General features: G+C 35.6%; 1 protein-coding gene across 1 annotated transcript in view; it reads right to left on the bottom strand.

Annotated features, from left to right (window-relative positions):
* The window catches only part of CDH18 (cadherin 18), a 205,976-nt gene that overhangs the window by 65,266 nt on the left and 115,623 nt on the right, over positions 1 to 25,087 (bottom strand). The window contains exon 5 of the mRNA XM_075084232.1: positions 12,467 to 12,634. Within this exon, the coding sequence (XP_074940333.1) occupies positions 12,467 to 12,634 (168 nt within the window). The remainder of the gene's footprint in view (positions 1 to 12,466; positions 12,635 to 25,087) is intronic.

The raw sequence follows: 25,087 nt of genomic DNA, 5'->3' as shown, positions 1-25,087 counted from the left end.
AAAATACAACTAACTTTAGACACCTGTTAGAAAATAGAAGATTTTATTATAAATTTGACTAATTCCTTGCACAATGGTTCTTAAACATATTTTATAGTCTTGAATTGATTTTGTAATACCAGCCCGTAATACTAATAAACAAATAGTAGTGTGAGGAGGATGGATGGGTGCACTAAACATTTTTAGTCCAAAATGAAAGAGAGGTTTCCTGGGAAAAAAAAAACAAATTACCATGTATTAGGGAAATCTCAATTGAAACAAGAGATGTCCAGCAGAACAAAAGAAAAAGTATAGTTTACCATGTAAAAAAGAAAATACCAACACTGATGTAACAGGAAATTGCTCAGTAGTTGTTTCAATTAAAATACATCGTTAATTCTTTGATACAATTCTTTGAAATTCATATAAAATCCATCTTCACAAGTTTTCAAATAAAAGCTCTGCCATGTATTCTTTTGCAATGCTTCGTGCTTACAGATGATGTCAGCTGACACTTTCATATTGCTTGTTGCTTTATTTCATACATAAATTATAGTGAAGGGATGAGATTCATTTTGGAATTTACTTATTGTTAAAATAAATGTGAAATGTGGTCTCTTGACACTTTTGCTCTGACTAATGCATTCCAAAAAGGAAAAGGTTGAGACCATAAAGAATATGTTATGTAGAGGCCATAAAGAATATGTTATATAATCAAGCCACTTCAGGAACTGGAAGTGTTAGAACCCACATGACAGGGTGAACTAATTAAGACACTTCCAAATAGTCAAGCTAGTTCAAACATAACCACATAACACTACACTCTGCTTTATAATCACACCCCAAGTCTTGGCCATCTGTTTCAGAAAATCATTTTACTGATACCAACTTCAAACATCTAAAATACTAAAACTTCAAGCAAAACAAATATTTGAAATCACTCACTAATTATCTGTCAGTATTTGTAGAACTTAAATGTTTCCAAAAAATGGATGGAAAGAAAAGAAAACTGTTAAAAAATAAAAACTCTTAGATCATAAGGCCAGAAATGTTTCCCAATGAGTATTTAATCACTGCTTCACAGACAAAGCCTGTAGATGTCTCATAAAGACATGAGCCTAATAGATAATTACAAACAATACTATCTAAAAACAACAAATGCATAAAAGCATAAAATTCAGCAACATGAAGGTTAGATAAAATATATTATAGACATTTATTTAGACTAGCGGTGGAAATTTGAAATATTCTTACTAAATTCTAAATTGTTGTGGACTTTATTGCTAGACAGTAAAGGAACCAACTAAAGGCTCAATTAAACATTTCCTTGGGCATTGAATAAATTTTGATAGGACATTAAAAATAATGTGGGATGCATATATGTGAATTTATGATTCTTTATTGTGAGCTATGAGTCTGTCCCAACACTCTAAAAATTGGTTGGTAAGTTAGGAGCCCTGAGGATCTGGTACCAGTCTGTATCAAAACTGTTTCACAAAATCTGCCCAACTTGAACAGGTTGTTCCTATGCTCCCAGCATCACAGCCTTTCAGGAGCTGTTGTAAAGCAGAAGTTTCAAACAGTCTTGGAGATGTTCTAAATTGTTCTAGAGGAGCTGCCCGGTGGCTTATGGATTAAGATTGATCTGATTGTCAAGGTTGATTTGGTTCTCAATTTTTAGTTAAAATTCACTCACATGCATTCACTTAACTCATGAAATAAGTAAATTAGTACTCTTTCACAGGTAATGTACTGTATGAGATAGTCACACCACTTTGCACGACTCTATGCTAATTGAAACACTGTTCAAATACATATAGGTGATCTTCAGCTTTCTATCAGTAAACTATACGGCTTAGTTGTAATTATAGTACAGAAACAGGGATTCACAGAATGGTAGGGGTTGGAAGGGACCTCTGGAGATCATCTCATCAAAACCCCCTGTTTCAGCAGGGACACCCAAAGCAGGGGGCACAGGAATGCATCCAGGCAGGTTTTGAATGTCTCCAGGGAAGGAGACTCCACAGCCTCCTTGGGCAGCCTGTGCCCCTGCTCTGGCACCCGCACAGGAAAGAAGTTTTTTCTCATACTGAGGTAGCACTTCCCATGTTCCAACTTGTGCCCATTGCCCCTTGTCCTGTCATTGGGAACTATTGAAAAGAGCCTAGTCCCATCCTCTTGACACCCACCCTTCACATATTTATAGGTATTGATGAAATCCCCCCCATCAGTCTTCTCTTCTCCGGGCTAAACAAACCCCAGTCTCTCAGCCTTTCCTCATAAAGGAGATGCTCCAGCCCCCTGATCATCTTGGTAGCTCTCTGCTGGACTTGCTTGAGCACTTCCCTGTCCTTCTTGAACTTGGGGGCCCAAAACTGGACACAGTACTCCAAATGTGATCTCACTAGGGCAGAGTAGAGGGAGAGGATAACCTCTCTTCACCTGCTGGCCACAATCCTTTTAATGCAGCCCAGGATACCATTGGCCTTCTTGGCCACAAGGGCACATTGCTGGCTCGTGATCAACTTGCTGTCTACCAGTACTCCCAGGTCCTTCTCAACAGAGCTGCTTCTCAGCATGTCAACCCCCAACCTGTACTGGTGTATGGGATTGTTCTTCCCCAGGTGCAGGGCCTTGCACTTGCTCTTGTTGAATTTCATCAGGTTCCCCTTGGCCCAGCTCTCCGGCCTGTCCCAGACTCACTGGATGGCAGCACAGCCTTCTGGTGTATCAGCCACTCCTCCCAGCTTGGTATCATCAGAGAACTTGCTGAGGTGACATGCTGTCCCTTTGTCCAGGTCATTGATGAATATGTTGAACAGGACTGGACCCAGCACAGACCCCTGGGGAACACCACTAGTAACAGGCCTCCATCCAGACTCTGCCCTGTTGATCACGACCCTCTGAGCTCTGCTTTTCAGCCAGTTCTCAATTCATCTCATTGTTCTCTCATCTAACCCACACTTCCTTAGGTTGCCTGTGAGGATGCTATGGGAGACAGTGTCAAATGCCTTACTGAAGTCATGATAAACAACATCTACTGCTCTCCCTTCATCTGTGGAACAATTCACTTCTCATTTCAATTAGCCTCCAGGCAACCTGTAACGCTGTGTTTTACTCTTAGAAAAGCAATTTCTCTGTCTGAATCTCTCAGGAAAAGAAGTATGACAGTATTTAATGCAACTCAACAAGCGTGTTATGCACTTTATTTTATTCATTAATCTATTTTGTTGATAATTTTGACTTATTTTTCCTAGCTTACAATGTCCTCTTGAACAGAAGGAATTTCCTTACTTAAAGGAAGGGAGGAGAGGCATAATACTGAACTAATAGAGAGATAAGTAAATATTCGGCCTGCTTGTTATTTGTTTATCCAAGGTATAGTTTTAGTAACATGAGGATGAATACTGATTGATGATGTACCAACAGATGCATTCATTCATACAGCACAGTTTATGCACCAATGCCTTTATCTACTAGCAAACTGATAAATGCAGTAACTGATTGCCTTAATGTAAAATACCACCATATCCTAAATGTATATTGAAGTGCTATGTGAAGAAAGTTTGCTTGAACCTACAACTGGCTAAATACTCAGTTACAAGCCAAACTGATAAGATACAGAGAACAAATGGACAGTGAGCCAGGCTCAAAGATTATAAGCATAAAATTTAACTGGCAGCCAATTAACAGTATTTGTTCAGGATTCAAAACTGTGACCAAAACTATTTAATGTCTTAATTAATGACCCAAATGATGGGTTGCATCTACTTGCAGTAAGCGAGCAGACAATACCAACTTGGCAAAAAGTGGTCAGCATGCTGGATGGGAGGGCTGCTGTTCAAAGGGACCTGGATAGGCTGGAGAATGGACTGACAGGAACCTCACAGCATTCGGTGTGGCACCGGGGGAGGAATAATGCCATTGACCAGTACACACTTGGGGCCAACAACCTGTAATATAGCTTTGCAGCAAAAGACCTGAAAAGGACCTTTCAAAACGTGACTAGACAAGGCCCTTAACACCTTCAGCTAACTGAACCTGCTTTAAGCAGGTGTTTGGGTCAAATGACTTTTTGGAAGTCCCACACAAATCTATGCTCCTGGCATTCATGAAGTCATGTCTCATATTTTACTACCAGCCATCTTTGATAACACTAAAGTGCAGCTCCAACTGTGGATTGTGCTCAGTCTTGCTTGGTGGATTACTACTACACAGTTATTCTTCATTCACAGAACTGCTTGTTTTCATTAAATGTAATAGATTACTCTGGATTTCTCTTTTGAGATTGCAGTTTTTCAGAAGTCCATTTCTCACAATATGTCCTGGACATTTGTTACATCTTTCTTTACTGTGCTTATTTTTAATATAATAAAACCAATTTTAATCCATCATCATTATGAATAATTTTTATGATCCCTGAAGCTCAGTCAATTCTCTATCTACTGTTATTGTTACTGTTTTTGTTCCTTAGCTAAAATAAGGAATAAATTTTGAAGATGTGTGTTTGGTTTACTCTTCTTCCCTGTCGAAAAAACAATGCTTTTGCACTTTCTAATAATATATGAAGCGCAAGTGAAGTTATTTCTTATTTGCAGATAAAACACTAAAACAACCTTCAAAATCAGACATTTTGCTTGCCTTGAAACTCTGGAGGACATAGTGTTCTCTGGTCAGTCTAGAAAAAAACATTCTTAGATGTAATAGACTCCTTTGGCTGGAAGAAGACTTGTGCATCCCCACGCCTCTACTTTTTACATATCAGTGTAAACCTGGAATTATGTTTGTGATTAAGATTATAATCAGTGATGAGTTTAATTTCTGTTCCATGCAATTTTACCTTCACAGACAGCAAATAAAATTACCTGAGAACTTTCTGACTAGTTCTCAGAGATCAAAAGTATTCCAACTTCTTGTAAATAGTGTGAAGTTTATGTCACTCATGGGTAAAAGCAGAAACAGAAAGAAAACTGGGTTTCCTGAATTTTCAGATTCAGTACTTTCCTGTAGGTATTGAACACCCAAATACAGATTTTTTTATGCAAACAGTGTGGGAAAAACCAACATAATCATCACTAATGAGCAACCAATGGTTGGGAGTGGTGCAGCAGTCTCTGGAGTGGTGCTGTGTTGAGCATATTCTATGCCATTTACAGAGGGACCATGACTACATCAGGCAGCTTGGGTCACCAGAGAGCAATCACAACACCTGTAAAAGGGATATGCTCTGTTTCGACTGTGTTTGTTTTTGTTGGTTGTTTGTTTGGTTTTTTTTTTCCCTGGCATTAGCACAGCTAGGATTGTGCTCCCATTGTGGTTTACCCTTATAAAGGACATGAAAATGAAGGCAGTTCTGAAGAACAATCCTTAAAATGGAGTGGTCCTGCTCCCAGTTCTCTACTCAGTAAGCAAACAAAACAAACCCCCCTCATTCCCAAAACCATTACTGCCTCATTCGAACCCTTATAGAAAAAAAATCCCTTTTTTTCTGTCTAGAGTATTACAAAATTATTTTGATATGTATGATACACATAATGAATAATCTACATTTTACATAGAAATCCTCGTAGACAATACCCAATTAAGTAAAATAAAATCCACTGCTAGGCACCACCCTACTGTTAGAAGTAAAGTTGATGCACATAGTTGGCATTAAAGCTCAGTATACAGAACACATATTTTCTACAAATATTTAGTCAGACCTCAGAATAAATGTATTTTTGCCCCTTCCAGCTTCCCTTTATATTTTAATTCCATAAACAATTCTGTGATCAAGTTTTATTGTCATTAATTCTTGTTAGAGTTTTAAGATCAGATACTTAAATACTCTTTAAATGTATTACATAGGTGTCCTTTAATTTTTACAGTAAAAATCTCACTACAGGAATGACACTTATTCTGCTCAGGAAACAGAATATCATGAGACTTCCTATGTGATCAAATGCCATTAAACAACTTATTCAGATTTCAGTGATAAATGAAACAATTTGGTAGCTTTAACTTCAAATGTTATGCAAATATGAGAGCATTTCAATCTTCTCACAAAGGAATGGAATAAGAAGACAATTAAACATATCACTTTACACAGTATTTTCCAGTCTATGGAAGCATGCACTCTAAGACACATGTACTTTATTTCTTATCTTCTAACTCTCTTTGGTACTTAATAAACACCATCATCTCTTAGGTAATGTATTCCTCATCTCACATATCCATCTCTTTAAGCATACCATGGATGAATGATTGATTCTAGCATGTTAGAAAGATACAACATAAGAGGAATTTTAGAAAATCACTCAGATCACTGAGGCTTGTGCCTTTACCACTCTGCTTCCTCAGGACATTATTGATGCTAGATGCTTTTTAAACAGCTCATTGTCCTTGTGCAGCAGCCTTGCTAGGCAGGTGGTACTAAAGACTTCTTCTGGAGAATCAAAAAAGCACCATATTTCTCTTACGTGTAAGACAACAGTTGTTGTCTCTTGGCCTGACACATGCAAGTCACACAGTTTCACCAGGTAATAAAAGCATATAGTAGGATTTTTCCCCTCCACTTGTGCTCCTGGCTGTCACAGTCAAAAGCAAACTCATGTTCTGAAAACTAACAGAAATGGAAGCTTGCTAGCTCATATTTACCTGCCCCACATTCAGTTCCTGATGTGACACTTTAGCCACTTCTAAACAAAGAATAATTAAGGTCAGGGGGCTTGGAGATTTACTTGAGATGATTCTCTGTATAGGCAGAAAATCAGTATACTGAACCATACTCACAGAGGAAATGTCACTCACTGGTCATTCACTTTGGAACCTGAGAACACACTTTATAAAGACAATTAATTGAATAACTTCTCTGCCTTTAAGAATATGAGAGAAGCAAAATTCTCATTAGCAGTAGAATTATACCATGTGACTATTATGTGAATATGTACTATAATCAATTTTAATAGCTGTTTTCTTTAACAAATAGTACAGCTTCTAAAACCTATACACCCCATGAAATGCATTGCCAGATTTTTACATCAAACTTAAACACAGTCCTAACAACATTCTTAACAACAGAAAATCTTGCCACATTTCTTTCCTTACACATGTAACTAAAACCTGATTTATGTAGATACCATTATAATTTTAAAAGAATATACAGAAATACTGTTTACATCTGATCAGCACTAACAGCTAGAGTTTCTAGGTTACAAGTAATTATTTCTATGTCTTTTTTATATTGAAATACCCCTGTTATAAAATTTCCTAATAAGATACTAAAATGTTCTGGATTAATCTTTATGTCTCAAGTCAGCTGAGACTAGCATGTTGGGCAAGAATTCAGTTTTGCAGAAAACTCCCAGTATTAACCAGAGGTGTTTTAAAAACACAGCAAAAGGAATTATCTTTGAATAGCCCTTAAATTTTCTCATGAGAGTCCACCCTTTAAATCTCATCATGTTGACTCAATTTCACAACAGTACTAAAAAGAAGCGACAATTAATTTTTAAGTAATACCTCTTTTGGACATAAAATATATTAATATAGGCTGCTGTATTTCCTTATCATCTAGAAATACATAATTTCCTGGCATTTCCCCTGGCACATGAATATATGTTACTCATTTTATCTTTTAATGAGATACTAGATTGATCATGCACACCAGGGCTATCCTGCCCGCTATTTACACAAAGAGCTGTTTCTGAAGCCGACTTTGTCTAACTGCTAGGAAGGAAGAACAAACCTCCTTAAATCTTATAGATGGAAAAAAATTCAAATCATTATAATCTGTATTTCTTTAGGCATCCTGGAACACATATGTGATAAAAATTGTTGTTAATATGTAAAATATAATTCTAGAAAAGCATGTCCTAAGTTGTGAACCACCTGTGGAAACAAGCAATGAATATGGTAGTACAAAAATCGTATCTGTGGAACACAGGAATAAGAGGAGAAGAGAATAATATTAAGTTACCAGGATGGCAACTTCACTTCTGAAGAAATGGAATGAAGTTATTTGCAGGAATATACCTTCTGAAGAAGAAAATATTAGGGTTCTGTGAAAATCTGGCTTTAAATCAACTTTCTACATGTCCCTTTAACCTGATTTAAGGTCTTACTAAAAGACCTAAGCAACTCTTCTGCAATAACTTGGGACTATTCAGTTGCAATACCTTTTACCTTCAGTATATTACAGCTAGTAGCTATTGGGAATAGTCACAAAGGTAGTAAAGTGTTGTAGCGTGAAATATGAAAAAGGCATTCCTCCAATTATAATGAAAAAAAAATCTTATTAAATAAGTATCATTTAAATGCAGAACAATTTCTGGAATGAAATGCTTCCTAATACGCCCTGGACACTGGATCATTGCTGGACTCATCAACATCAAATAAACAACACAATGAACAGGAAACTAGGTTACTAGGTATGAACAAAATCTAATTTACAAAGGTGCAGTTGATCAGATGTCAGCAATCTTAAGCCAAACCAGTTATCAAGTCCTTTTCTTTTGTTTTAAATCTGAGTCTCCTGAGGACACAACTTCTGTAATCATTTTAATTCAATAGTCTCCAGTAACTTTTAACCCCTGTCCAATTTCAGGCATATCTAACAAAAGGGCAGAGGCCTCAAACACATTATGATTCTACAGGCCTCTTAACAACTCTTTAATAGAGGAGAAAGATCTGCGAAAAGAAAATCAGAGAAAATTCTGCTTCACTCATCTCATTTGGCAGCAGCCAAGTGGTCAATCAGCAGGCAGATAGCTCTGGACTAGTCACCACAGGAGGACAGGACAGCTTTACAGTGCGTGGCAGTGGGGACTAAGAGGATGCTAATGGTTACATATTGGGATCATAGTAACTGGATGCACTATGTGGAAGTGGGGGTACTGAAAGGACCATATTTGAGAATAAATTCCAAAAGAAAATGAACGGGAGATACCTTTGCACTTCATTAGCTAATGAGTTACATTAACAAGACCTTACCAGCACAGAACAGAGTTGTTGTCTACTTCTGGGATGTGATCTTCCTTTTTCAGAACTAGCTGGAATATCTTCTTACAACAATCCTACTTAAACAAGGCTCTGTACTCTTCATACAATTACATTATAAAAAGTGAGGCCAAACTGATTATGCATATACATAATTTCACATTACGTCTATATACTGCCATGAAACAACAAAGCCTCAAGAATCAAGCTTTATAAAAAATGTTTTAAGCCTTGACTTGTGTTAAAATTCTGTTTTTTCCTAAGGAACTGAGCTAGATGTATCAAACAATAAAATCTACAAATGGGGTATCAGGAAAATAATTTCCTTGTAAAATTAGACTCTACACAAAATAACTAAATATCTCCTACACACTGTCCAGAGTGTTATCGTTAGCATTTGATGTACAAAACATGTCAGTGAAAGCATCTGCCTAGTGTGATGATCTTGATGCAATCAGTATCTATTCATCCTAAACAAAGCAAAACATGCAGAATCTATTCATCCTAAACAAGACCAGAGAGAATTAATGAAAGAAAACTATACAGAAAATTCTGATGTAACTCAAGGCTGATAACAGTGTCATCAGTAGATGGAACATTTTCTATCAGATTACTGAAATAAATTTATGACTATGAAATTAGGGCCCTCAGCCATCAACCAAGTGGATCCTTCAGTGGTAAAACTAACAAGAACTGAGAGATGCTGATTATTGAAAAGCAAAAATCTTCTCATGCAGAGCACTGTTTGTCAGTTTACATTAAATAGATAGTTCATTTATAACTGGACTCTGAAGAAAGGAAATTTGTGGTGGTGAAGAAAAAGGAATCAGTATTGCACAAGATGCATTGAAGTAATTGACAAGCAAAACGTATTTGAGGTTTCAGGTTATTCTGCTGCTGAATTCACAACCCCTTGCCTACTCCTGAGATATACCACTGTGTTTTGCAAGCAGAATTTTTCAGCTATGTTTCCTGTTCCAGAGTTTATTGTTACCATATATTTTGGAATTGCAACCGATAGACTGATAAAATTAAGCAGTAATGTTTCATATTCTTCCTCCTAGACTTTTTGATATTCTGGAAAACTGTAACTCTTCTGTTAGTAATTTCTTCAAAAGAAAGTCAGCTATATTTAGAGTCAGTGCAGAGAAAAAACACAGCAAATTCATTTAAGCAGATATATTTACAACCTCCATTTCTAAGTTTTTAATAGATTTTTAAGGTGTTTCTTTAAGGGGGACAAATCCTGCATACCTTACTCCACATGCATCTCTAATGAACACTGAACTACCAAAAGCAGAAAGATATGATCTTTTAAATATATACAATAAAGCATGCTTATAAGTAAAACAAATTATAAAAGCATCAACCAGATGTCCTTCCCAGCATGTACTCAAGTAAAGTACTCATACAGTTAGAGTCAGATTCAAAACTCACAAGTATGGTAACGGAGAAAAGGAAACTAACCAAAAGAAAGTCTGTGGTTTAGCTGAGGCTCAGCCTGTCCCAAGGGTTATACACTTGATATATGCAGTTTTGGTTAGCACATCCCTTGAATTCAATTCTGAATGTGACAAGCCTCAGTAAGTTTCATTTAGCATTCCGTCTAATAAGGAAATTGGAGAGAAATTTAACTGAAAATCATGGCATACAAAAAAAAAAAAGAGACGAAAAATAAACAATGAAGTTATTTCTATTAGTGCAATACTCATGTATTATTGTAATAATTTATGATGCCAAGATGGCCTGATTTTAGATCGTCTACACTTTTGTTCTGTTTTACTAACATAAAGCTACCATTCTTTTGCAAAGGGTTTAAATTATACTTGTTGAAAAGGAGTAAAAAAAGCAATGTTACAGTCATAACTGTGGCATAGGAATCCTGTGGGAAAGATAAAGCAAATGTTTGCACTCTACAAGACTTGTTCTAGGACTAATATTTTCTGTTAAAAATGGTAAGTTATTTTGCTTTGTTAAGTAATGAGTTTTCATTAAATGTGAAATGATGTTTTGTAGTTTTCAATGTTATTTTTTGCAATTAATAGAATCCTTTAAAATGTATAGAATATAACCTGAACATTTTATATTTCTTCCATTTCTGAAAAAAATATTAATAGAGCTAAAGAAATACATATGTCAACATAAAGTTCTGCCTGCCAGTCAGCTTAATATCCAAAACCTTCAATTAGAAATAAAAGAAGCCAATTCTTGAAACCTGATACGTAGGGATCCATTTCTCTCTGAGTTTGCCGGAAACTTAGGACACTTTAGGACAACTATTTCAGATGTTACATTTGTTCAACGATATGCCTTACCTTTTGCCTTTCCAATAGTTAGGAAGTATTAAATAGAGTGAGGGATGCAATGACAATTCTGTGGAACATAAAACCAAATATACTTTATTTAAGGCTGTGTTTCAAAGGCTTTAAGTTCTTATGTGTTTGTGAGGCACAGAAAAAATATTCATTTCTACAACACTTTTAATGAGCCTTCTTACTGCTTGACCAGATTTTACATAATGTGTATTGCCAGGGAGCTTTGTTTTGCCCCGGAGCTTTGTGATCTCTATTATTGTTTATAAATCTTCTCTTTCAAACAGCTTAATGCATTTCCCGGTGGATGTACCTACAGCTACCAGTCTATTATGTTCTACAAGGGCTCACACAATGTCTGAGTCCAGCTTACAATATTCTTATTGGCCTTGAGCCAATCTGCAGAGGAAAGCAGGTTTAGCTATGCAATTACATTCCAGAAGACTTTTAAATAAATTGTCAACTGAATTCAGAATTCCTACAAGACTCCAGCTGCTGTGTCAGATCAACGTGTGCCCAATGAGTCGGATATAAATGAACTTCCTATTAGTGGTCATATTAAGAAATTCTAACACTTCTAGCATATACGTTTCATATATGCATGTGACAACATTCAGTTTGACATCAACATCAACAATTCATTTAACTAGGATAAAGGCAGACTCTACTGTAGCTCAACAACAGTGAGAAACAGCTTAGGTTTTGACCATCTGTAATGTAAAAAGTGATCTTGAAAGTCTGCATGGGTATAGAGGAAGAAAAAAAAACGATAGATGTGTATGGAAGCAGGCAAAGGCATGCTGGATTCAGTCTTTTAATGTATTACCTTTTGTGTTGTCTACCATGGGAACAATGTAATTCGCTTGTGGGATCAAAATCACACAGTTGTTGAAATATATATTCAAAAAGGACTGGCGAATAACCCACATATGACAAGAGTATTCCTTTGCCAGCCATCTCACTCTTACTCAGTGTTTAATTGAAAGAAATCTTCACTGGTTTCAATATTCTAGCTATGCCATCTCTGTGCTTCACCTGAAAACGCTGGAAAACTGAAAAACGTTGGTGAAGCCAAACACTTCTCAAGCTGCCAACTCCCCTTGAGAATCTGAATACTAAATGGATTTCACTAATAGCTTCTTACTTCACTGAAAATCAACACGATTTTCAAATCAGTTACATGGTGAAATTGTACATACTCTGAGGAAACCTGGGTGGATTGTCGTTGACATCAGTGAGTGTGATATTTACAGTTGTTGACCCTGACAGCCCTCCGACCTGCCCAGCCATATCTTTGGCTTGAATGACAACAGAATAATGCTCTCTGGCTTCCCTGTCCATGTTGTGCAAGGCAGTTCTGATGACTCCTGTAATGGAAAGAAAACAAACAAACAAACAAACGAAAGATCAGAATTAGCCAGATGATGCTAGACAATCAACTTGCTTGAGGATATGACGAAATTAAAATCGTATCTATTAAACCAACTATTATATTATTAAATAATTAGCCCAACTTATACAACAATCCTAGGCAAAAGGTACATTGCCAAACTTCCAGTGTTTTCTAATATATTACAACTGTTTAAATAGCTACTTAGTAGAAATATTAACGAATGGGAACTCTTACCCCACTGAAGAAGGCATAAATTCCTTTTAAGAGAAGTTAATTTCTGAATTAAAATATGACATACCTCATAAACCTACCCAAAAGCTAAACCGTCTTATTTGACGAATCTCAAAAAACTTAATTTGATACTTGTCAATCAATACATTTATGTTCATAAGTGTGACTTACCTTATACTTGTCTGCAAAGTGCAAGTTAAGCTATTATTGTTTTTATTACAGTCCTGACAGAAAACCAGAACTGCATGACCCTAAAATTTTATTTATTTTTATCCATCACCATCAGATGTTTTTTCAACATTTAGTCAATTACACATGTAGAAGCAAAGATTACAGCAAAGGAGGAACAATCTGTGGGCTCAGTTTCAGTTATGGGACTTTCTTCACTTATGATGATGCCTGTAAATTAGGCCCTGATAATCTCTTTGATTACAAGGTGACAGAAACTTCATGGAGGTCAAAAAAGGAAAATGTCCTGTGCCAGGGAACCAGTACATGCTATGGACAGGCTAGCTGGGAAGCAGCTTTTCAGAAAAGGATCTACGGGGTCTTCAGGTTGGATATGAGCCAGCAATGTGTGCTTGCAGCAAACAAGGCCAACAGCATCCCAGTCTGCATAATGAAAAGTATTGCCAGCAGGTCAAAGGAGGGGATCCTCCTCCGCTCACCACTGATGAGGCTACATCTGGAGTGCTGGGTCCAGTTCTGGGCTCTCCAGTACGTAAAAGACATTGATAGACCAGAGTGAATTACATAGAAATAAATAAATATGTGAAATGCTAAATTTATTATCATTAAATTTTCAGAAACCTAAATTCTTAGTATATCTTGGTTTTGGACTCTTAAACTGAGTGGCTGATATAACTAGTAAGAAAATATACCATAGCATGCTCAGATGTTGCTTCTAGGTAAATTTTAAACATATAATAGCCATTAACACAAAGCAACTCTTCTAGATAACCTGCTGTACAGAGTGATTCACAAGGTTTTCAATTCCAACAGTCTCAGATGACGCAAAAAGTTATTTCCAGAACACTACTTTTCTTGTACTTTAAAATTACTTTCTTTGGATTTCTTCAGTAAAACCATTTAGACATTATTCCGTACAAAATAGAAATATTCATGTAGCTTATACCATTGTTTGCATTCTATTCAGAAAACAAATCTCAAATAGATAAGTAGAACCATCCACAAAGAATACTGTTTTAAAGTACCCAGAGAGATTCAGAACTATTTTAACACAGTTCCTTTTAATCTGAAGCATAGATTCTGGAAAAGCTGGCTAAAAAGAATATATCAGTCTGTTTTAGTTCATCAGTGTTCTTTTCTTTTAAATGATAGAGTTAGAAACAGTCTTTTTTTTTTTTTCTTCACAACTTTCACCATGATATACTTGAAATTAACCACAATTTATACATACTATAACAGAAAGGCATGGACACGTTTGGATAAAAGGAACTCATATAACTTAAATATACAGTTTCATCAAAATCAATATGATTCACAATATCTGGTACTACTGTTCTGAAAATTTATTTTACTGAAAAATAAGAAGATAGAAAAGTATTAAAATTAAAAATGTCCTGCCTTGACATATTTAAAATAAATCAGTTTCAGTTTTTCACGTTGAACCCAAATTTATTGGAACATTTAATGTTCATGTATACGCATGGAGGTAATATGGGATTTTTTTTAAAAAAAACTTCCATTTCAATTTGTATCAGACCAAATTTTACATAGTGGAACATCTGTCCTCTGTACAATCCTCATAAATACACTAGTCATGTACATTTTTAAACTAATTTAAACAAACAGAAATTCCTCTGATTTACAATTACTTTTTTTTTTGTTCAATGGGTGTGGTACTGAATCAGTGCTTGTAGACAGTTAATAAGGATTTGTGGATGACTAATCATTTGATCTCTCCCACTTGGATCAGATTCTTCTTTTCTGAAAACTGAGTAAATTAAAATGGGCAAGTTTTGAATTCCAAAAACTTGTAACCAAAGTTTAGAATAAGAAAACTGTTTTTAAGCTTGGGATATGCTGAGGGACAAGAGATGAGGGAAGATTTAGTCCTCTCTTTTTTTTTTTTGGTTGCATATACATACATATATCCTAAAATTATATCATTAGTATGAGTTATGTAACTACTGCGAGGACCCTAATGCTCTATCCTTGTCACTAGCAGCTCCACTAACTGTTCTAGCAGTATAGCATTAAAGATGCATAATTTCATATTTCTCTAATCAGCCCAAAAGGTGTAAGGAGAACTTCTTGGCTGCCTTTTCCAATAAGATAATACAAAATGCTCCAGCAGTTCCTTTTAAAGTGGGAATTGCCCCTGAGTATCTTTAGTTTACTTGGCAGGGGCTCCTATACATCCCACAAGAAGACAGGAAGTTCATATTAAGGAAGACATCTCCCTGTCTAAAATGGTGAGGAAAGAAACTGAAAAAGAAAACTGTCACAGGCTTCTTAAATCTAAACACAGCCTTAATTTTGCCTCATAATTTTTAGGCAGCACTGCAACCCTGTAAGGTGAGTACTTTTCAGCTATGTTCAGTATTTATTCATCTTTACTAAGAAAGGAAAGCAAGAACAAAAATACAAGATGTAGACATCATTATGGGGACACCCCACCCTGCTTCTGGTATTAAGTGAAAAATTTTTACAGAAATTTGACCACTATGTAAAAAATCACATACAACATCTGGAGGTTTAGATCTATTGGAATGGAATTGAGAAGGACCCACAGCTCTGGACCTCTGGCCTGCTGAGTTTAGTCATACCTATTTCCATCTTAAAATTATGTGAGATGTGTTTTCCCACATGGAAGACTCTCCCGTAACACACTTTTCATCCTAAATTCTTGTCTAAATTTATTCACCTCTAAATCACACCAGTTCTTGGTTTTTTTCGCTGACAATTTCTACATTCTTGGAAAGCACTTTTTCCAATTTGAATTTATGTTTCTTGACCACGGATGACCACAAACTGAACCTATGTTCCAGATGAGATTTTATCACCACCTTTTCTAATTACAACTTTTTTTTTTTTCCAGATTGCATCACACTGGTTATTAATTTACGGTTTAATAATATACCCAGGATATTCTCCTCCAATGACACTTCCAAATTAATGAGACCAGGGTAACTGTTGAATCACAGAACATCTAAAGTTGGAAAGGACCCATAAGGATCATTGAGTCCAACACCCTGTTCCTCACAGGACTAACTAAAACTAAACAATATGACTGAAAACAACATCCAGATTGTCTTACAATTAGTCCCCAACATGGCCTTTACCATATAATAAAATTTCCTGATGTTCTTCTTGCCCTTGCCCTCAAAGACAAGCTTCTTCCTCTGTACAGACATTTTATCACACCTTTTTGCAATCAGATTTCTTCATGACAGTCCTGCATTTGTCCTCAAAACATCAGACAAAACTGACCAAGAACACTGAGATTAAAAATTGATATATCTACTACGGTGGATAGCTCCTTTTCTTTCCTTTTACCCAACGCCTCTGGGTTTGAGAAAGCCTGAAAGTAAGTTTATTTTTGGCAAGTTTTACTTCCTTTTCCTCTCAGACTTTCTGAATTCATTCCTGATACTGAACTGCAGTCAATTCATTTATTTTTTCAAGTTTTCTTTAAGATACTTCTATGCTCTGTGGCATCTGACAATGTGTTATGTTGTCTTTTTTAGCATTCTGTAAAGAACCATTTTACTTGCATGTAAGAGAAGCTACAACAGAAGGCTCAACTGTAACCGAGACTGTAAAAAACCAAGACTTTTTAATTCAAGTGCAGACAAGTATTAAGAAAATGTCCTCCACAGCCAAGTGCCTAACTATGCATTTACCTAAAGTGTTTAACTATATGCTTACCTGACAGTTTGGTACACTTGTAGTAATTTATCTTATTACTTATACAAAATAAGAATATATTTTAGATTCAGTAACCACTGCAGAATTTTAGTCAGCTTTATCTTACAGCCTACTCCTGCATGATGTGTGAATGGAACCTTCCCAGAATAAATCGTGGTTCATTTTAACATTTTGAGCTCAAAGGTTTTCTATCTAGTGGGGGAAAAAAACCCCAAACCCTACACTTTCATGACAAACTGGTTTGTCATTGGCAAATTAATTTTCTTTGTTTGGAAAATTTCCATTTTGTTGTTGTAATATGAGCCTGGTCACTAGAGATTTTAGGAAGGGCCAGTCAGTCATACTAGATCTCCCATATTCTAGTTTCTTATATATCTGTCTTTGTCATGATCACAACCACTAAATGTTCAAATATAATTTTAAATATATATTTAATAACTAATTAAATGTGTGATTTTACTAATTACTGAGGGAAGAGAACTGTTGCAGATGGTAATTTTATTAATATTATTTTAACTTTGTGACTAAAAGTTCTATTTTTGTCACTGCTTTAGGACATGTAGTTAGCTTATTTTATTGTAACTTAATATTGTGAATATATTGTGTATATTAAAATTCATTTCAAATCCAATATTATTATATCTTGAAAGAATTAGCCATGTCCCTTTTAAAAGAAAGAAATACGGGTTCTGTGGGTTTTGCGGGTTTTGCATTTTAAGACAAATACTGAGCAAGTATAAGCCAGCAGAAGCATTCTCTTTTCTTAAAACTTCAAAATAGACTTCAAATTTAGAACTCTCAGTAGACTTTGACTTGGATTTCTGATTTAGTTTAAACTATAACTGTAAAGAAAATGTGCAGTACAGAGATTGTGGTCATCCTCCACATTCTGAATGTTTCTATAACATAGATATTTTTATCTAGGCCTTTGAGTCAGATCTGTTTTATATAACTAACATTATACATTTTCTTCCTTTACAGGGACATCACTAGACACTTCCTGGTTAAAAGTCAAAGCATTTGAAATGACAATTAGTGGCCAATTTTCTTCTATGATCATGATTATAGTACTGAAAGACACTATGCCCTTTCTTAAGGAAAATTATCATTAAAATAAAATACATTAATCCAATATTGAAAAACAACTGCTGTAATTAAACAGAAATTGCTGAAAAAATAGTGTATTTTTAAAATAAAAGAGTAATCATTTTTAGTAAGTAGGTTAGAATAGTATTTGGTATTATTTGGTAGTAAAAGAAGGAGGAGATTAACCAGGCTAATTAAATTACAGTGGATATCCCCGGGAAACAAACAAAAACCAAAACAAACCAAAGACCAAAAACCAAACCACAACAAAACCTATTCAATTTATTATTAAATTGTAAATTAGTAAAGCCTTCTCAGACTCTCTATCAGTAACAGCCTGAATTTATGAAAAGAAAGTGTCTTGTGCCGAAGTCTCCTGAATTAAGGAATCCGAAGAAAGCTTCACTGACTGAGTGGAAAATACACCAATTTATGTGGCAATTGCATGGATGCCAGATGTAATTATAGCACCTTTCACTGTTTTCATGATGCAGAGCATATTCAAGTGAATTAAATTAAGAATTTGCTGCCATTCCGCCTCCCAGAAAGCAGACAAGAAAACAAGAAACTCTAATCTGCCATATGCAATTGCTGCAAATCAAAGGAATTTTATAGAAATACCATTTCAAGTGGCCACCCTATTAGAGCAGGAAGCTGTCATTTTTTCTCTTGTGAACAGTTAAAGTATATGTATACAGATGCCAGGTTTGCCACCTCTTTCAGTCAGTATGGTTCACGGTTTTTTAAAGTACATTTCTCTCAGCCTCATATAGGCTGGTTTAACCAGCAGGACATTATTATCAAGCATTGTTTTCCACTGATGTGCTGTACCTGTCCCATTGTCTTCAGATTGTTACTATTTCCAAATCACTATGCTATGGTGTTGTTTAACCCCAGTGGGCAACTAAGCACCACACATCCACTTGCTCACTCTGGTCCTCCCAGCAGGATGGGGGGAAAAGAACTGGAAGGGTAAATGTTAAAAACCTCATGAGTTGAGATAAGAACAGTTTAATAATTGAATAATAATAATAATGTAATTAAAAGGAAAATAACAAAGAGAAATAGAACCCAAGAAAGACAAGTGATGCTAATGAAAACTATTGCTCACGACCAACCAACGGACAACCAGCCAGACCTGAGCAGCAGCCCCCAGCCAACCTAGCCCCTAGTTTATTGCTGAGCATGACATCATATGGTGTGGAATATCCCTTTGGCCGGTTGGGGTCAGCTGTCCCAGCTGTGTCCCCTCCCAGCTTCTTGTGCACCCCCAGCCAGCTCGCTGGTGGGGTGGGGTGAGGAGCAGAAAAGGCCTTGACTCTGTGTAAGCGCTGCTCAGCAGTAACTAAAACATCATCCCTGTGTTATGAACACTGTTTTCAGGACAAATACAAAACATAGCCCCATGCTACCTACTCTGAAGAAAATTAACTCTACCCTATCCAAAATCAGTACATATGGAAGAGATATTTTCTGGATTTAGTGGTAGTGGATTCTTGGTTTACTCTACTGTGACTGATGTAATTCCTGTAAACACCAGCTTTTCACTTTGGCATAGATGTCTGCATCAAACTTTTCAGCTAATTGAGCATTTAAACAAAACTGACTTTTTTTGATGCAGATGTCATTATCTAATCACAACCCAAACTCTTTTAGCAAACCTATGTTCAATGTAGCTCTAAATGACTGTAAAGGTACATTTTGTTCTTCATTTGTTCTGTAGCTGTACAGACATGGTTCTACTGTCTGAAAACCTCTGTGCAAGTTGGATGGTAGGCCTGAGTTTACATGCACAACTCCAGCGGTATCTGGCAGCCTGTATGGCTGCAATTTGAGTTACTGTGTATAAATGCTTTCTTCTGTGTTTAAAAGTAGCAGAGAAGAGTAAATGATGGTGAGTAAAATAGTTGTTAGATTGTGGCACAGTCAGGATGGAAATATATTTTAACAGAAACAGTCAGTGGAAATGGAACAGAATGAGGTGTTGCTGTCATCGTAACAATAAAGTAAAATACAGAGACATTAGATAAAGTTCGGTCCAGTAAGACATACAGCATCAATTCTTCCAATATTTTCTAGTCAAAGGGAACCAGCTTACATAACCATCTACACAAAACAGGCATGAACTGGACTATAAGAAAACAGTGGTCTTCAGCTTCCAAAAATATTTTCAGATTCTCTGAAGGAATTCAGTGGCAAGGAGCCACCACTTGGCAGCCCAAGAGGTGGGCAGCAGAGTCACTGGAAGCCAGAAACATGGCTGTTTCTTTTTCTATTTAACCAAACAATATTTTTTCCCAAAGACATTACTACCAAACATATTAAATGACTTAACACCTAAACAGGTACAGTGCTTGCAATCATCCAAATCTTCGAAATTTAAGACTTTTTTTTAAGAAACAATCCTCACCTTGGAAAGAAATCTAAGATTAGCTTATATTTTTAGTATGGTTTATGCAACCTGATGCATCCACAGTGAAAATACATTATTTCAAAAGAATAAGATATTAAAACTTAATGGTGAATTCTTTATCTAATGGATTCACTGTTAAAAGCCAGATGGGACCACCAGACCTCCCATAGAACTCAGGCCATTAACTGACCTAGCAGTATAGTGAACCTAGCAGTTTGATTTTGACTAAAGCACATGCTCCCAAAAGCATGCAGTCATGAGGTAGAAAATATCACCTATTTCCTTGACTGAATATTCCAGTCGTGAATTATAAAATCAAAGGTCTGCCCTTTATTTGGCAGTGTGCACCTCTAATTTCAAACCATTGACTCCTGTTACCCTCTTTCAGACTGTTAGTTCCCAGTATTTCTCCTTATAAAGGTACTGCCATATTCTCATGAAGCTGACCTTTCTGATAAACTAAATACTAAAAAATTTGTCACTATAAAGCCTTTTCTCCCACTCCTAGTATTATTTGTTCTTTTCAGCTTTTCAACGTTCTGTAAAAATATAGATGAATGAAATTAATATTGATATTTCAATAATGCTATCTGCCAGTACCAACTTCTGATGTAAATTTAACTTTCCTAATCTTTTCACAACATATAAATAATCTATTTGAGAGTTGCACTGGGCTTTGTTATTATTTTGTTTTGTGAGTTTTTGTTTTTCTTATTAGTGCTTTGGGAAATCATTTTGAGCTGCTTTACTCTTAGTTTACATAGTTATGGTTCTCCTGGATACAGGCCCACCCTCCTCAGTTCTAACTGTAAGACTTCGCATTTATTGCATTGAGTGGCCTAGGTTATCAAGCAATCTGGGTTGTTTTGTAGAATGCGCTGTTCTCATGGTTGTTCATCATTCTGTCATTTTTGTGTCATCCAAAAACTTTATCAGCAGTAGTCTGATGGTTACTTTTAGCCCACACGGAAAGAATCTGAATCGAGTTGGCCTTACACTAATCCCTGGAGAGCCCCGGTGGAATCTCTTCCTTTCATAGTTCATAGCCATTTAATATGTGCTTTGCTGCTACTACTTATCGCTACCTATTTAAGAAGAATGGCATGTGACTTGGCAGTTATCTTTTTCAGTATAACTCGCCATTTCATAAAACAAAGAAATTCAGTTTCTTCCCATGACCTTTTTGCTAGAAAAACACAAGGAAATGCATTATTGCTATTTCTATATTTTTATTGGCTAAATTCTTTCTCAGCTCCTCTATTTTTTTTTCTTTTTGCCTAAATCTGCCAACCTCCTGTTACAGATTTCCTTTTGCTTCGCCTTTCAGAAAACTGACACACATTTACAATCTTCAAATTTCTTTATGTAATTCTTTATTCAGAGAGAATTTGTCACACTTCCTAGTCTGGGCACTGGACAATATAGTTCTCCATTAATCTAATACTGTTTCTAGAAGAGTCAACGTTTCAGGGTGAAAAACAGGAAAATTCTGCCAAGTTTTTTGATGTGCAGATTCTGAAAAGAGTTCACAAAAGGGCTAATTCCTCCATTTTCTGAAATCGTTTATCAATATGTTATGTCCTGAAAATGTGCAGGTTGTTTCTTTTGAAGTATAAATTGCACATAAGTTCCTATGAATTTCCAGGCAGCAAAACAGGGTTAAACATTCTTTCAAGCAAATCCCCTATCTGAGTGGTTTTGACCTCTCCTAAAATTGCTTATCCATTATTGAAGATTTTATTTTTTTCCACACAAAACTGTTGAAGTGAGGTATGTAGGAGTAGAAAAAAGCCTTAAAGACAGACTTTGACTTAAACAAAAATATTCTTATGTCTAGTAGGAACATGCCACTATATACTAGTTCTCTTCGTAAGTGTGCATGATGAAATAATTGAATTTATACAGAAGACACTTCAGTGGCTTTGCATTGACTCGTGATTTCCTTGGAACTGAATTAGGGGCATTTCTTTAGTTCTGAAGAAACATATGGTTAGGAGCAAACAGGGCTAAATGATCAGGTCCTCCATTTTCAAGGCAGCTATGAAATGTACCTAGATACAGATATACATGACTAACGGATAACTTAATGCTGCTTAAATATTGAGGATTTCTCCACAACAGATTACTTGTTGTGATAAGAGGAACCAAGCAAATGATGTGAGTGTGAAGACAAGGCAAGGGCAAAGAATTCTGGAAAGGAGGAAATTACTCATTACGTGTGATTTCTTCAGATTTAAACTTCTTATAGGTGTATTTAATCCTTGATGAGAAGGAACAACCTTACGTCACGAGACAAACGAAACAATTAAGTAAAAAGAGGATGCATTCAGTAACCTCTGAACACAGCAGATGGGAATTAAGTACAGGAATCTTCTCAAAGGAAATCCCATTTGACTAGAAAGAGCTTAAAACTATCTGAAAACTACTTATACTTACAAGCTTGGAAATATCCCTCTCTTAAAACAGAAATAGTGTTGACTGCCAGTATCAAACACTGCTTCTTGTAATGTCACTTACCTTCCGGACTACATAAAAATGTATTTAATCTATAGTTTGAATGAAAACGATAAAATAATAGACAGCTGAAAGTTAAAGCTGCTAATATTTCACTCATAATTCAAAGCTCATTTTTACTGCATTTATTATGGAAAGAAAAATAAAGATGGAACCATGGACTTAACTTCATGTTTCTCATCTTCTTTAATTAAATTAGACTTTTATGCAATTTAACCTTTTTGTCTTTAGTAAGTACATGATAATGTATCTAAATAATTGGAGTTAATTAACATAGTTGCCCCTTATGTTGAATATATTGTTGTTTCTTTTCAGAGCTGATCACCTTGATAAGAGGGACCAGAAGAGAGACAATCACTATAGGCAAGACAAAAAAAAACTTTTAAAGAGGGTCAAAATGGTGTCCAGCTAATTAAAAAACTGAATGCAACATACAATCTTGAAAAGATTCCACCTTTGGACAAAATTTCATGTGCTGACTAATTTAATCACAACTGACAGACAAGGTCAAGATATATAATTCAGATCATGTTAGTAAGAAAGCTTGTTTAGCCAACAGACCAAGCATTTATATGGTTGTTGCATTCTTTTTTTCCCTATGATACTTACGCTTTACACACCCATAGGCATTCCACTTAACCGCAATGCTTCATTGACCCATGCATAACACGTTAAGGACCTTATAGCAGTATAGCATAATTTATAATTGTTATAAGTCATTTAGAGTCCAACCTTACTCAGCATTTAAGTATGCTTATCTCTAAAGTGCAAATGAAATACAATGAGGCTGGTGTCAATATGGAAATGTGAAACACTTTTCCCATGTATCCTAGCTACTCGAATCACAATGAAACCATTTCTGTTTGACGTGTTATGATAGTGTCTATGCAAGCTAACGTCTGTTCAAAGCAAAATCATCACATTCAACAATCAGCAAAATACCATCAGCAAAAATTCTTCATTTTGGAAAGTGCTTTAGTGGTAGATTTAGTACACCAGAGTGTAAATTCATATATATGTATATATGTTACAACAACTACTTTACAAATATGATTTATTGGTTTTCTTACAGGTCCTTGAAAGAAAAACCCTAGAAACAAAATATTATTGCAATGTTTTCTGTAAAAACAAAACCAAAAACATTTTAACTAAGAAAAATTTATAAATTCATTGAAATCTTAGTACTTGGAACAAAATCCGAATTCTCTTGCACAATGAAAAATATTAGTTCAAACTCCACATAGGAGAAAAAGTGTCTACGAACTGCATTCTGGATAAACCGAACACTGACTAAGGAACCACCTAGATCAAAAATAGATATTTTCGAATGCCGAAAATGTGTCTGTGGTAGTATTAAGTGTGCTACAGTTTTCATAACTTTCTGGTGCACAAAAAAATGATGTTATATAAATAAAATTTAAAGAAATCCTATAATGAAACTTCTGATATGTGCGTTCACAAATGTTATTTTCTTTCTTAGACCCAACAGCCACAAAATCGTTGTCTATTAGGTGACATAATAGGTAGCTATTGACTTCTGTTGAGATTCAATCAGGATTTATTGACCTGAGAGTTAGATATTGATCTAGTCAGAGAAAAGATAAATCTCTACCTAGAGGTACAATAAATCTTACAGTTGGCTGAAAACAGAAGTCTGTGTCATTCCATTGTTACAGGTGCACTGCCATCAAGAAAATGACTACTGAATTAGTGAAGTGGTGTAGCTTGTTGAAAACAGGCATCACAATAAAGTCACACAAAACATAAAATATGACCACTCCATGATAGGACACAATTTTATAAAGTTGCTTCTCTTTTTGATTTGACTGAATTCAGTATCCTGTAAGGTAGACAGTGTCTGCTTTACATATTAGCATTGAACACCACTGGATTTGAAACTGAAGCTTGTCTGCATTTGAAATTATTCTGAATTTAGACAAAGCACAAATTTGAAAATACAAGTGCTGACTTTTAATAGCTCTTACAAGAGCAACACTTATTTAGAAATAACTCCACATACGTTTTGTTTTATCATCAGCCCTGGGAAAGCCAGGACCTTGTCACAGGTCCCACCCACAGTGAGGAAAGTTATACAACTTTATGAACCAAGTCACAAGTACCACAATTTTATACACCATAAATCACAAACATCTATGCTGGGTTCTGTAAAAAAGGAAAAAAAAAAAGATCTTCTTTCCTTTTCCCCTTCCTACCTACCATTCTCATATATAAGCATTGAAAAATGCAAGATTAGCCTTTGTTTTGTACCTTCAGGTTTCAATTATTTCT

Source organism: Phalacrocorax aristotelis, chromosome 2 (assembly GCF_949628215.1).
Source record: "Phalacrocorax aristotelis chromosome 2, bGulAri2.1, whole genome shotgun sequence".
NCBI classification, from domain to species: domain Eukaryota; kingdom Metazoa; phylum Chordata; class Aves; order Suliformes; family Phalacrocoracidae; genus Phalacrocorax; species Phalacrocorax aristotelis.
Note: the sequence above shows the minus strand (reverse complement) of the source record. Positions and strands in the feature narration are given on the sequence as shown.